The 15,378-nt window shown below is 46.0% G+C and overlaps 1 protein-coding gene across 3 annotated transcripts in view; it reads left to right on the forward strand.

Moving 5' to 3' along the window:
- Positions 1-445: 445 nt before the first annotated feature.
- The window catches only part of EGLN3 (egl-9 family hypoxia inducible factor 3), a 40,085-nt gene continuing 25,152 nt past the window's right edge, over positions 446-15,378 (forward strand). Inside the window, exon 1 of one of the 3 annotated variants that reach the window (XM_053380556.1) lies at positions 446-1,195. In XM_053380556.1, the coding sequence (XP_053236531.1) occupies positions 587-1,195 (609 nt within the window). In that variant the 5' untranslated portion in view covers positions 446-586. Of the gene's footprint in view, positions 1,196-2,352; positions 3,366-15,378 lie in introns of those variants that run through there. The other 2 variants (XM_053380547.1, XM_053380566.1) reach the window with 2 other exon arrangements.

Consider the following 15,378-nt stretch of genomic DNA (forward strand, 5'->3'; position numbering starts at 1 on the left):
CCTAACAAACACATGGGGAACGATTCGTTGCAGCAGCAGCGGTGACCCCATTATCTTGATTTCCAGAACGGGACAGGCCAGGACTGGAAAAGCGGAAAAAGTCAGCACCAAGCCCAGGTGAATGAATGGAGCCAGCAGCCGCGGCCAGCGCTTGCGAGCTTCCTTTGTGGCTCCCGCCCCTCGTTCCAAGCCGAAGAGAGGGCACGTAACAATCCCAGATCCCAGTCTCTCCCTGCACGTCCGGCACTGCCCGGGAGCTTTTTCGTGCGCTGCGTTGGATCCCGCGTGTTCCCAGCGCGTGTCCTCGAGGGACGGCTGGATGAGGCGGCGGCGGGAGAGAGAGAGGAAGCCAGGAGGGCGGGAAGGAGGGAGGCGCTGGGCGGGGGCGGAGGCGCCGCTCGCTCCCCGTGGTACGTGTGCACGCTCCCGAGCGGCATGTCCTCGCTTCTCGTATCCGGCGGCGTGTGGCGCGAGCATGGCATTTCCCGCGTGGAGCTCGGGCCCGGCCAGAAGCGGCATGCCGCCGCCGTGGTGAGGCGATGCCGCCCCGCCGGCCGGGAGCGGGACCTGGTCTTGCGCGCAAACCATGGCCTCCTCCGGCGGGGAAGCGGCCCAGCAGCAGCCCCCGGCGGCCGCCCAGCTCCGCGGAGACTCAGTAGAAAGCATGAGGAGAATTTTCATCCGCCACCCGCCCGGGAGCCGCCAGGAGGGGGGCGGAGAGGAGCAGCCTGCCGGGCCGGCCGCAGGCCCCCTCGGAGGCCTCCTGGGCCCCGCTGCGAGCCCGGCGGAGGCCCCGGGCGTCGAGGGCGCTTCGCCCCCCGCCGGCTCTCCGCCTGGCAGCAAAGCTCCTCTCCGGGAGCCCCGTAGAGATGCGCAGAGGCTAGTCTTGCGCTACGTGGTGCCTTGCATGAACGCCTATGGCTTGTGCATAGTCGACCACTTCCTGGGGCACAGGATGGCCGAGAAAATCTTCCAAGAGGTCCTGGCTTTGCACCTGAGTGACAAATTCCAGGACGGCGCCCTGGCGAGCCAGAAGGCGGGTGGCGGCCGAGCCATTCGCGGGGACAAGATTTTGTGGGTTGAGGGCAGTGAGCCGGGCTGTGAAAATATAGGCTACCTCCTGAAAAGAATGGATAAGCTCATCATGTACGCAGATGGCAAGCTGGGGCGCTACAAAATTAGAGGAAGACACAAGGTTAGTAGTTTGCAAGCCCCGACCGAAGTTCACTCCGGGCTCCTCCGGAGTTTCTGATCTCCCTCTCTGCCATTTCATGTACTCTTCCGAGTCTTAACCACGCAATTCCTGGCCGCTCTGCTACCAGCTGCAAACTCGGGCTTGGCATTTGGTCCATCCGCTCAGATCCTAACCCTAGTTCGATCGCTTTGTGAAACAACTATAAACCGTGTAGCGTTCACAGTCTGGCAGCCCACGTGGGATTTCCTATATCCACGAACTGGAGAGGTAGTAGCGGGTGATTGTGTATGGCGGGGGGTAACCTCACTACGCTTAAAGACACAGTTTAATTTTTATTTTTCTTTTGCTTTTCCCGCCTTCATCAAAAGTTCCCTAGAGTTATTAACCAGGATTTGTGAGCTACAGTTTCAAGGAGAACAAATTTTCTGAAACACTCGTGCGTGTATATACATATATATAACCCCGAACATCTTACTTTAACGGCTTTCTCTAACGTTTATACAGTACTGGTAATTTCTGAAACGATAGTTGTCTTGGCAGGCTAGGAGAGTGACATATTTTCCTAGCTTTTAGGAGAAGAGGAATGAGGTTTAGAATCCAGGTGGTGACAAGTCAGTGAGTGCTTTTTAAACACATCATCTGTAACGAGAGGCTTTTGAAAGCCGGGAACTGGTATTCCGCACGCATGATCTTGTTTGCAAAGCGAATTCCAGCTCTGCAATATGTTTTGTCAGCAGATGATCAGGTGTGAAAAGGGGGGAGGATGTCTTGTAGTGGGAGAGGGAGAGAAAGAAAAGAGGGAGATAAGCACTTGTAACCTCGCTCCCCATCCCTATAGCATTAAGTTGCCAAGAGAAACTCAACTGGCACTTAACGCCCTTATACCCCCCCTCCGTTTGTTTACATTGGCTTGTAGTATGTGACCGTAGTAGAAGCGTACATGCTGGGGGAGAATTCCTCAATGGCGGAGACCACACCCACTCCGAGTTGTAGGCGGCGCATGACGAACCATAAGCCGCGCCTCCTCCAGACACGCGGCTTTTCCTCTCCGCCCTCTCCCCCACGCCTTGATTCCAGCCGTGAACCCTACGCCGGTTGGACGCTTCCGGCGAAGCCCCGCCCCGCCTCCCTCCTGATGGGCTGCGGGTAGGCGCGGGGAGAGATTGTCCCCGGGACGGGGCTCCACCCACGTGGCGCTCGCCGCAGAAGTAGGAACACATTCTGCACGTAGCAGACGTATTAATCAGAGAGGGGCCATCTGCTGCCTCGGTGAAATAAATTGAAAGGAGTTTGCAGGACTCGGCACCAAAAAAAAAAAAAAAATTAGGGGGAGTGATCACACCAGCAATTGCGGGGTGTTCACACACTGGTCACCCGGCCTTAAAACTGGTAGAAAAGAGCTGCTTCAGCTTCCTTTTCCAGAAACTGCCTCTCTGCCAAGGCGCTGATCCACGCCCCCCCCGGGTTTGGGTGGAGGTCAGTCCGCGGAAGGCGTGCAGCCACCGTTCACTTCATTAGCAAGCCTTGTGTCGCCCAGGGGTTGGGAGAACCCGAGAAGGTGGCTGCTGACTGCGCTGAAGACAAAAGTACGACTTTAGTGAAACTTTTGGGCACGCCGGTTTCTCTGACTAGCCGGACCCTGATTTGCTCTGCTCGCTTCTCCCAAGAGTTAGGCATCGCTGCTGGCGCGTGTGGCGGATTCAGTGTGTTAGAATCGCTGATAGAAACCAGGTCTCCTGGCGCGCGCTCCGCCGCTTGGCTTGCGGCTCTTGACTTTCTGCTACAAGGGGCGAAATCTGTCGGGTTCATTAAAATGCCACTGGGACATATCATGAGATTAGACCTAGAGAGAATTGCCTTGGACTACATAGTGCCTTGTTTGCATGACATTGGTTTTTGCTACCTGGACAATTTTTTGGGCGACTTGGTAGGAGACTGTGTCCTGGAACGTGTGAAGCAGATGCATTATAACGGGGAGCTGCAGGATGGCCAGCTGGCCGGCAAGCGCAACGGCATCTCCAAAAGACACTTGAGGGGCGACCAGATAAAGTGGATCGCAGGCACTGAGGAGGGATGCGAGGCCATCAACTTTCTCTTGTCACTGATAGACAGACTGGTTATGTACTGTGGAAGTAGACTTGGCAAATACTATGTGAAAGAGAGGTCTAAGGTAAGAAATTAAAATGGGGGGAAATAGCTACTAACACTCCTGATGTAATGGGGACTTTTAATTTAGGAGCCATTCTTGAATGTTTGGATTGTAAGGGGGTTAATATTCTTATTTGCTTTCATACCGATGCTGGGCTTAATCTTTCCATCATAAACTTCAAAACACAGGTAAGCGATACCAGGGATGGTTTTTATGATCCTCCACCCCAAGTTAAAATCCTAAAAAAGTTTATTGTGAATAGGCTCCTTTGGAATCAACTGGATTTACTTACTGGTTTAAGAATTTTTCACTTTTTCAGTGCAGCATGTGAATGACTATAATTCACACTGGGGCAGCCAACTTGGTTTAAGTGAGATTATGACAGTGTAACTGGCCCTCTTGTCTCCTCCTAGAAGTGGAAATGCAGGGTGTTGCATTTGTGAGGAATTTGTTTTTTTAAATATTGCTAATAAGTATTGCAATATAGCATTGATTATACATCTGTAGAAGAGTTTCCTAGAACTACATTGGCAATTCAAAATGATTTTGAATGGTGCCAAAAGTTTGTATAAGTCCATTGCCTAATTAGATTATCCTTGCTTTCCTGTCACTTTCCACTAAGCTCCAGGTTGGTTTCTTGTGGTGGTCATATGCTGAGTGCTTGTCAGCACTCAGCTTGTCTTTAGAAAGGTAATAAAGTTAATCCCTAATTTATGCACATATGTACCAGCAGAGGACACTGCACAGCCGAGTAAATAAACAAAATCCACAGCAATTAATAAATTAATTTATGCTGAAAAGTGACCGAAGTGTGGGCCCATGCATAAACTCCTTTTGGTTTGCGTTGATCAAACTGATTGCACAGCTTCAACCTTCTGTTAGCAATCAGTTTCATACAACTTAAGCCTTTGCATGTCAGAAGTAAATCCTATTGAGCTCAGTGGAATTTCAACTCACTCCCTGGTTAGTGGAGTTAGGATTGCAGCTGTGGAATGCGAAACATATCTGGAAGTGACAACAAAAATCCTGATTAATGGCCATGAGAGGACGTTCTATAACAGTAGTTAGATTGGTTTCCTTCTTCCTTAGTTTCAGTCTTCATTGAAAGCACCAGATAAATTATTTCCTTGCTTTTGCTTCCTTCCCTACCACTCAAGAGGTAAAGAAGTAAAATAATGTCATGCATATGTTCAGTTGAACAAAAGCAGTTTTGGCAAAAGCCAGCACATTAGCTAGTTTTTGAAAAGTTATTCGGGACTTTCTTCCTCTCTTCTGTGTTGCTTATTATTCCAGCATCCTTCATGCTAATGAATGAATAGTTTTACCAGAACTCAACTTTAGGTAGTGACTAAGCTACAGAAGTATATCTGTAACTCTGCTATAGGCTTAATTATTTACGGTGCAATCCAGTGCTTGTCAGAAGTAAGTCTCATTGATTCAAATGAGGCATACTCCCAGGTAAGTGGGTATGGGATTAAAGTCTTTGGGTTGTGTGCAACTAACTTTGAATTAGAGTAGACCCAGTGATCCATTGCTTTTAACATCAATGGGTCTGCTCTGAGTCAAAGTTGACTACAACCCCATGATTCACAAATAGGACTTCAACAAAATATTGCAGTGTGGACTGGGTGTATTCAGAGTTCCAGACAACAATGGCCTTTTGCAAGACACTCCATTCCCTCTGGTTTTGTCTTCCCAGTCAGCCGGTGTAGCATGGCTACCGAGCATGCTCAGTGAGCTAGTTGGAGGTTTTCCCTCCTCTTACTTTTTTGGGGGGGATATTTTACATTTTTGTGTTTCAGCAAACCTTGGGACTCTGCTGAACGTCTTATGTTTTGATGCATTTTGGCTACAGTCTAATGAGTTTGCTATTAGCATATAGAATTCTTAGATTTGCTTATGTTTATCACAGAAGTAGAAGTTAAACTGAGTTAAAAGTGATCAACCATCACGCTGACTGCTAGTAAGTGTAGCCACAATCTGTGTACAGTTTTAGCTATCTACGTAAAGCTGTCTTAAGGTGGTGATTGTAAGCATGCTTACTAGGGAATAAATCCCGGCTGAATTAAATAGGACTTGTAAGCAAAGATGCTTAGAACCGTGGAGCACAGGAGATGGAACTTCATGGGGGAATGAACATGGAAGAGAAATCATAACACACATTGCAGCCATAGGAAGTTACATACTGTATTCATGTTAGAAGCTGATTTAAGCCTCAGTCTTGAAAATAATCTCTGGCCACAATGATTCACACACTTAGCCAAGTCCCATTGAACTCAGTTCGACCCCTTCTGAGAAGATGTGCATAGGATGGCACTGTAAGTTTATTTACTTTATTGTATTTATATTCCACCACCTTCTCCCAAGGAGCTGATGTTGACACACATGGTCCAATCCCTCCTCCTCTAATCCTTGCCAGATCCATGTGAGGTGGGTTAGGCTGAGAGGCAGTGACTGGCCCAAGGTCACCCAGTGAGCTTCATGGCCAAGTGGGAATTTGAACCCTGGACTCCCGGGTCTTAGCCTGACACTAACCAATATAACACACAGGCTCTCAGTATAAGATTGTTGCTTTAGGCTGTAAGCTGATAACATACTTGGTGTAAGTCCCATTGAACTCAAATGAGGAAGGGTTATAGCTGTACCTAGGGGTTGATGAAACCCCTCCAGGGTCACAGACCCCAGTGTGTGTGTGTGTGTGTGTGTGTGTGTGTGTATACATACAATATTCAACTATCTGGTGTTTGAATTCTACCACACTACCTGGAGTGCCACTCCCCAGCTCAGCACCTCCTTTTCCTGCAGAAGGAATCTGCCGGGATCTCCAGCATAAAAAGCTGCTGCAGCAGGAGGGACAGAATAATGCTAATATTATCTTCGTTTCCTTTCCGAAGTTTTCTCACGTCAACTTGGTTTATAAAGTCTGAACTGACTCTTCTGTATAGGGAGCAGTGCAAGCCTAGTCGTGCCTACTCTGAAGTACCGTATTTTTCGTCCCATAGGACGCACCGGCCCATAGGACACATCTAGTTTTTTGGGGGGGAAATAAAGGAAAACATTTTTCGTCCCATAGGACGCACCTAGTTTTTTTGGGGGGAAATAAAGGGGGGGATTTCCCTTTATTTCCCCTCCAAAACCAGGTTGGGGAATCCAAACCAGGTCGGGGAACAGCGGGATGGCGGTGCTGCGCCTCCCCGCTGTCCCCCGAGCTTGTGGGGCTGCCCGATGTCTGTCCGAAGCGCGGGGCACTGTGCTTCAGTGCTCCCCACGCTCCGTGCAACAGGCTGCGGATGTCTGCCCGAAGCATGGGGTGCTCTGCTTCAGCGCGCTCCGTGCAGGAGGCTGCGGATGTCTGCCCGAAGCACGGGGCGCTCTGCTTCAGCGCGCCCCGCGCTCCGGGCAGCAGGCTGATAGCTTCCTGAAGCCTGGAGAGCGAGAGGGGTCGGTGCGCCCCGACCCCTCTTGCTCTCCAAGCTTCAGCGAAAGCCTGCATTCGCCCCATAGGACACACACAAATTTCCCCTTCATTTTTGGAGGGGGAAAAGTGCGTCCTATAGGGCAAAAAATACGGTATGTCCCAAGGAATATAGGAAGTGGCCCATCTAGCTCACTATTATTTGACTAACAACAGCTCTCCAAGATTTCAGGCAGGAGTCTCCCCCACCACTACCTGAAGATGCTGACATATGCATTAGTTTTCAGTAAGGTTGATATCAACTTTCCCAGTTGCATTATGCGTCAGCATTTTGCATGTCACACAAAGTCTTAGTAGAAGTGAAGAGGAAATCCCAGTCTGGTTGAAGGGAAGTCCTCTTGGCTGCTTGAAATCTTGACAAATCAAAGTGAGGTGTTTATATAAAACTAGGGCTAGCAACTAATCCTTATGGTAAATGTCTGCTACTCCCAAGTATTCAGGCCAAAGAAATATTTGCATGCAGGCATCATTTCAGTCAGCAATTACATATGAAAGGCAGACAGTTTGAAACATTGTGCTGCTAAAAGTAAATACTACTGTAGTTCAGGGCTGCAGCCTAAAATGCGCAGTACCTCACAAGGTGGTAATTTCCACAAGCAGACTATCTAAAGTAGAATTTAACATGTGCGTGAATGTTTAATCTCCTGTTCTCACCAGTCACACAGTGGTCCTGCCTTCCAATGTGTGCTCCATGCTATCTATATCACAGTTAGGTTTTCCTTCACACCCCCTCCCCGGCACTACCATGCAATTTGTCATTGTTACTTTGAACTTTCAAAAACTCTGGACAATAATCGAAACAAGGCTTGGATACTCCTCCCTGTCTCACCCCTTTCCTTCTCATGCTCTCATTCTTTATTTATTTATTTATTTATTTATTTATTTAATTTCTATGCCACTCTTCATCCAGGGAACACTGGGCAGTTTACAATATAAAAACACAAAAACGCATAACATAGTAACAAAAAAAATAACACACACACGTTTAAAGGGTCATAGGTGGTTTAATTCAGGCATAGGCAAACTCGGCCCTCCAGATATTTTGGGGCTAAAACTCCCATCATCCCAAGCTAACAGGACTAGTCATCAGGGATGATGGGAACTGTAGTCTCAAAACATCTGGAGGGCCGAGTTTGCCTATGCCTGGTTTAATTATATGAAGAAGGGCTTCAGATGATGATTGCAGGGTCTGGGTCAGTTCATATCGGTTACTCTAACCATAGTTTGCCATGATATTCATATTGGAGAAATGATGGTTTATGTATTGTTTTATTTATCTATGACATTTAGAGTCTGATCTTTGCTGAATGGCCGCAGGGTGAAAATATATATCAAAAACACAATACAACAGTAGAAAATCCACAGCTACTGCAAAAGTCTTTGGTTGTCAGCAGAGTGTCAGTAGTATTGGTGTCGATGCTAAGCACCAAACTATGGTTTGAAGTCATGGTTTGAAGCAGGTTTGCAAACCATGGTTTGTTGGTTGATGCCATAGCTAAACATACTTGCCATATCTCAGTGGTGGAGCATCTGCTTTGCATGCAGAAGGTCCCAGGTTGTGTCTCTGGTTAAAGGTTTTCAGGTTGCAGGGCTGGGGAAGATCCCAAAGAGCTGCTGCTAGGCAAAGTATTGAGCTCAATGAGCCAGTGCTCTGAATCAGTACATGTCGCTTTTATGTGTTATGTGTCCATTATCCCATCATTACCATCAATTTACGTGGAGCTGCTTTGGAAAACCTGTTGGTTGATCCATAGTGGTTTATGTTCATGTCCACAAGTGTGTCTAAGGCTTGACCTGATAAGAAAACAGTCTTATTCAAGACTGTAGCTTACTCCTTATCATTGTTGAGTATTGGGAGCTTAGCTTTGGTGAGCTATATCTGTGCCTTTTCTAATTCTCAAGGCTTACTAACCCATTTTACAAACCTTTGCATTGCTCTTTTGGCATATTACAGCAGGAAAAACCTCACTACACCTGTGGTACTGCAACGGTCTTTGACACTATACTGTGCAGCTGTTGCAGTACCCCAGCACATGTGTGTGTAGGTCCAGAGGTTGTCTCCAGTGATGTTTCTCCATTGACAGAAGGTATTTGAATCCAGCAGAGGCTTCCCTCAGCTGTAGGTGGAGGATGGTGATTTTCTCTAATTCCCCTAAACATTGCCCCTGTTCCAAAACCATGGGATGCTTCAGAACAGCATGGGAGGTGGTGCTAGGGATTGTAGGAGAGCAGGGAATCTGCAAAAGTCACCTCCTTCTTCACTGGTGTGAGGGGCACCATTGAATGCATACCTTGGAAATAGGCACTTAAGCACTTGTTTATTGCAAGTTTTTTTTTGTACTGCCTTTCACTATAAACGTCCAAAGCAAAGGCAAGTCCTAGAGCTAAATGATCAGTGCATATTTCTGTGGACATAAAGATATTTTGTTCAAAATCCGAGGTCAAAGCTTTCTCTAAATGGAAAGCACTTCCACCAAAATGAGATAATGAGGATATAGAAAGGTAGAAAGTTTCCACCCCAGAGAATATTGAGCAGCAGTTTGTCTTCGTGCAAAACAGCCACAGATTTTTACTCAAAAACAGAGTGAGTTTGTTGGCACAGAGTGATGCCCTTGTGTAAGAGACAAAAAAGGGGGGGGGGCTGGCATGACTGAAAAGCAGGGTGTAAACTGTTGCCAAGACCATTGATTTAATCACTTTGTATGTATTGTGCTCATTTTTAGTCTAGTTATTTTTACCTTAGGACAGAATTGTTAAGTTGTTATTCATTGGACCTCTTCATGTGGCTTTACAATTTTTGTATACATTTTTAATCTGTTTATTTCTATCATTTCGTTTGTTGCTTGGGGATCAAACATATTAAATGAAGAGCAGGCTATGAATACTGTCCAGTAAATAAATAAAGGTGATTGTCTCAAACAAGCAATCCTTCAATTCATATCTGAAGGGGTACTGGATGCTTCAAATGCCCTGCCGAACATTTGAATGAATTCTCAAGCGACATCTGTGTTACAAAGGCCTGCTTTGTTGGCAGTGCAGATGGACTTGAGGTGAGCATGATGCACACATTAGATCTGTATTGGCATGTACCTGAAATGACTCTGGCATGTGAGAAACAACTAATTCAACATTAAGTCCTGAAAGATCCCATAGCCTCTTTGTGGTAGTCTACTTCTAGTACTGCTCTTAATATTGTCTTGAAATGGTTCCTCTGCTATCAAGGTACAGGAAAAGTAATGAATATGCATAGGGCTGCATCTGAGAAACCTGGCTGCCTAGCATCACGTGATGAAGCAGCACAGCCTCTGCCTCTTGCACAGCTAAGCTGGAAGGTCGGAGGGGAGGCAAAACCTTGCTCCATACTATACTGCAATAATTTTGTCTGCCTGCACTTTCAGCTGGTAGAGTAGGAAGGTCCACAGTGGAGAAGTGATGCTGGCCTCAATCCATGGAGGTGATTTAATTTAGTTAGAGGAGGATCTGCCCCATCACATTGTGGGTTTAGACTGCTGTTAGTTGCACTTGGGTCCCATTGAAATCAGTGAGACTTCACTTGCACATGACTAACTTTTCACGTTTGATGGTATTTAAGTGCAACTAAAGTGCACTTTAAAGACGCGAGTGGCGCTGTGGGTAAAACCTCAGCGCCTAGGACTTGCCGATTGCATGGTCGGTGGTTCGAATCCCCACGGCGGGGTGTGCTCCCGTCGTTCGGTCCCAGCGCCTGCCAACCTAGCAGTTCGAAAGCACCTCCGGGTGCAAGTAGATAAATAGGGACCGCTTACCAGTGGGAAGGTAAATGGCGTTCTGTGTGCTGTGCTGGCTCGCCAGATGCAGCTTGTCACGCTGGCCACGTGACCCGGAAGTGTCTGCGGACAGCGCTGGCTCCCGGCCTCCAGAGTGAGATGAGCGCACAACCCTAGAGTCTGGCAAGACTGGCCCGTACGGGCAGGGGTACCTTTACCTTTACTTAAAGTGCATCTAAAGCTATGGTTTTCCCAGTAGTGATGTATGGAAGTGATGTATGGAAGTGAAAGCTGGACCATAAAGAAGGCTGATCACCAAAGAATTAATGCTCTTGAATTATGGTGCTGGAGGAGACTCTTGAGAGTCCCATGGACTGCAATAAGATCAAACCTATCCATTCTTAAGGGGATCAGCCCTGAGTGCTCACTGGAAGGACAGATCCTGAAGCTGAAGCTCCAATACTTTGGCCACCTCATGAGAAGAGAAGACTCTCTGGAAAAGACCCTGATGTTGGGAAAGATTGAGGGCACAAGGAAAAGGGGATGACAGAGAACAAGATGGTTGGACAATGCTCTCGAAGCTACTAACATGAGTTTGACCAAACTGCAGGAGGCAGTTGAAGACAGGAGTAACTGGCATTCTCTGGTCCATGGGGTCACAAAGAGTTGGGCACGACTAAATGACTAAACAACAGCAAGTGCGACTAGCTTAGCCTGGTTCCAATACATAATGACTCTGTCTCACTGTTGCAGCTGTATTTATCTCAGTTAAGGAAGTCAGGAACTACTATTACTATACATGAAGTCACATAAAAAACATGAGTTCCAGAAGTGCAAACTTATTCCTGTTCTGGGCCTGAAGCATAAGAAGCAGCATGATTTATTACTGGGTTGTTGAAGAGTACCGCCTTTGGAACTATAATTGTTTATTATAGGTTACAAAGGATTTTGATGATACTTGCATAGCAGCATGCTTTGCAATTAGTTTACAATGGAACGTCTGATGAAGACTGCCATCCTGGAGAAATATGCATAATTTGTCTTTCTTTTTTTCTAATGAAATGCACATGTTCTGACATAATGGCTGGGCTCAAATCTGTTCTCCTGGCTAACTGTCAGCATGCCCAGTGTTCATCAGACTGAGTCGAGAGCCACTGGAATTGTAAATACAACAGACAAGTCATTTTATGATATCGGACAGAGGAATTCAGCTTTGGCAGAGATCCTGGAGCAGTTGCCATAGCTGTGTGTCAGAGCTTATCTTTAGATCTATGTTTATCAAGCAAGATTAGTTAGCCTGGTTGATTATATACGGGAATAGGGTTTTTGTCGTCGTCTTCTTCTCCTTCTTCTCCAAATATTTGAGGCATTAAAACTCTCTGCAGTTTGACACAGCTTTATTTTTCCTCACTCCAACTGCATTCTCAATTCTTTTATGCAACAGCACTCCTTTTATACAACTGTATTCCAAATACAGCTTTCCAAAGTAGGTCTTGGGTTTCCATAAGGTGATTTAGAAGGCAGGGCTGGGCTTACCATTAGGCTGGCCCTTCTCAGGGGCAGATGCTGAGGAGAGGTGCTGGAGGACTGGGTTGTGTGTGCCACAGGGCTTGCCTTTCCCCCATAGCTAGCCTGTTGCTTTCAGGTGTGGTGGAGGATGCTGTCCCATTGCCAATGTTGGAATAAGATTCTGCTGGTCCCATTGGTTTCTATACGTAGAATGTGGGAGGAAGGCATCTTTGGGAAGCAAAATGCCTTTAGCCAGTTTTGAAAGACTGTTTGATTTGGATACAGGAAACATATATACAAAATTTTGAACTGTTATGAAGTTGTGTTCAGCACAATGCCAGTATGCATGGTATTTAATGTACATTGCATACGCAGGTTTCCTGCTCCATAGGCTGGACAGATAAAAAGAAAATGGGAAGAGAAGGCAGGACAGTGAGAATAGCTCAGTTCGTAGAGCATGAGACTCTTAATCTCAGGGCTGTGGGTTTGAGCCCCACATTGGGCAAAAGATTCCTGCATTGCAGGGGGTTGTGCTAGATGACCCTCATGGTCACTTCAAATTCTACAATTCTATGATTCTAAGGGTAGCAGGAAAATATGTGCAAATCCACTTCGATGTACCCAGACTTGATTTCTGTGGGAGGCAAGGACTAAAAGGACTAAGCCACAGGTTTCACAGAAAAGACAAGTTTTGAAGAGAAAGAGTGAGGTTGAGTCTATACCAGGCTTCCTCAACCTCAGCCCTCCAGATGTTTTGAGACTACAATTCCCATCATCCCAGACCACTGGTCCTGCTAGCTAGGGATCATGGGAGTTGTAGGCCAGAAACATCTGGAGGGCCGAGGTTGAGGAAGCCTGTTCTATATTCATGACCTAGGAGTGAATTTCCATCATAAGAATGAGTCTTGAACAAATGTGCTCCTCTCAGCTTGGCCTTTCTCACAGGTTATTGTGGAAGATGTATTCAATTATAATTGTACAAGGATCTGTACATTTGCAATAGAAACGACGAATGGATATAATCCACATACGTAGTCTGTATATTAATTTTAAGGATAATTTGTTCTCTTTAGATTTTGTTCCATGGGCACAGAACTGCTTGGAGGGCACACAGTGAAGTTGTTGTTGATTATTGAATTTAGTTAGTATCCGAACAATCAGATTTGGTTAATGAAGAATGCTGTTCCAGAAACATTTGTGTGAACCATGATGGTACATGAGCCTGTCACCCACTTAATGTGAATGAATGAGGGCAGTGGTGTAGAAGAATTACATTGCCCAAATAAAACCATCTAATTTCAGGGTGTGGCCTCTCCAACTTGCTCCATTCCTACCAGAATGTTCCTTGAGGATAACTAAGTCACCAAGAGTCGGACATGACTAAACGACTTGAGGATAACTAAGTCACGAAGAGTCGGAAACGACGACAACAAGTCACCAATTGTCCCAGCATTCTTGGTGCCTACTCCCACCAAACCATGCATGGACCTTTTATTACCATTCCATCTTATTCTACTCAAGAACATATGCCCCCCCTCCGCTATGATCTAGGATATGGAACAGTTTAAACATACTCACTGCTCTTTCTTTCTGTTCCTATTGGGTCCAAGCTATAGGTTGCCTAGGTTGCTTCAGCTGAAGCATGAAGTCACTGGACTATTTCTATCTGCTTCACTGCTTTGTTTTAAAATCAGGTTGTTAATCAGGTCCCCTAATCGGTCACATTGTCATTGACGTTGCCAAGTCTTCTTTTCTGCTTCCTGTAAAAAAGGTATTGTGTAAATTGCTTAAACTGTATGTGACCTTTTCCTGTGAACTAAACAGAGAATATGCCTTTTGCTCTTAGTCATCATAGACTCCTGAATACTTGCAGGAACTGAATTTTCATATGTCCAGGAGAACTTCATTATGAAAATATAATGACAGTATGTTTCTAAATCCACAAGGAAATGCAATGCAAGGGGGTAGATTTGCAGGGCAGAATTTTCAGGGTGAGTGCATCTGCATTTCTTCCTTCACTCCCTTTCCCCAAGCCATTCCCTTAGCCACGGTCTTGGTAGTCTTGTTTCTAGTTTTGGAGCTCAGCTGGTGGGGGGCTAGTTCTTCCAAGATCTGTGTTTGATACACCACACAGCCCTTCCCAACAGTCATTGGCGGAAGGAGGTTGTGGACTCTCATTCACTGGAGGTTTTTAAGCAGAGGTTGGATGGCCATCTGTCATGGATGCTTTAGTTGAGATTCCTGCATTGCAGGGGGTTGGACTAGATGATGGTTTGGGTCCCTTCCAACTCTACAATTCTATGAAGGGCTATCAAGTATTTATTTTCATGCAAACTGTCCCAGGTATTCAGTCTTGTCAACTCCAGACAGACCCGGGAGAAGTTCATTGTCTGAAACCTTGGACAGTTTCCGAGTGTACAGAGTAGCACACTTACATGTTAGTAGAATATGATTGTCATGCACTTTTACCCTCAACCATGACATTGCTCCTATCTGTGTCACGCACTGTGTCTGCAAAGAAACCCTGATGTGTGTGAGCTGCTTCTCAGTTGAGGCTCCACACCACTGGGGCATCTTCACAACCAGGTGCTCTGATCATGTGGAGCCCCCTATTCCTAGGGAGCTCATATTTTGGTTTCTGGTTGTTGCAGGAAGCAGGGCTGATGTCAGGGGTGTGGCTAAAATGTGGCTCTGCTCCAAGTCAACATGCCATTGAAATCCACACAAGCAATGTGTGGATAGGTCTAATATTGCTCTAGGTGGACTAGTGGCCTGATTTGGTATAAGCCAACTCCCTATCCCTGTGTTCCAAAACCAGTATAATTTGCTTATATGTTTTAATGCAATTATTTTCACCTCCAGAAGTGTGTGTTTTTTAAAAAAATGAATAATGCATTAAAAATGTCCCTAATGAATGGAAAGGCACGGATGTTCATTACACTGATTGATGCAGGCAAGTGCGTCTGCTGAAAGGCAAACCTGTTTGTTTGCAGAAGGAATTCCAGGTGTCTAATTGAGTTAACAATTTACTTTGGTATCTTTATTTCCTTCTAGAATCAGCTGCTTCAGTAAATGTCATTCTTCAAAAGCTTATGGGCAAGAGGGAATGAAAACGCCGGTCTTGCTGGGGGCTCCAGTTTATGCATAGATCTTCCATCTTGGGTCAGACAGAAAATTAATCGTATGTTAGCAGGAAGTTAAATTAATGAATAGTTCTGCTATTATAGGTTCTGATTTTGCAGTCTGTGTTAAAAGTATGGATGCTGTTGGCAGCTTGAATGGAAAGCTGTGCCAACCCTGCTTG

Source organism: Podarcis raffonei, chromosome 1, assembly GCF_027172205.1.
Source record: "Podarcis raffonei isolate rPodRaf1 chromosome 1, rPodRaf1.pri, whole genome shotgun sequence".
In the NCBI taxonomy this organism is placed as follows: domain Eukaryota; kingdom Metazoa; phylum Chordata; class Lepidosauria; order Squamata; family Lacertidae; genus Podarcis; species Podarcis raffonei.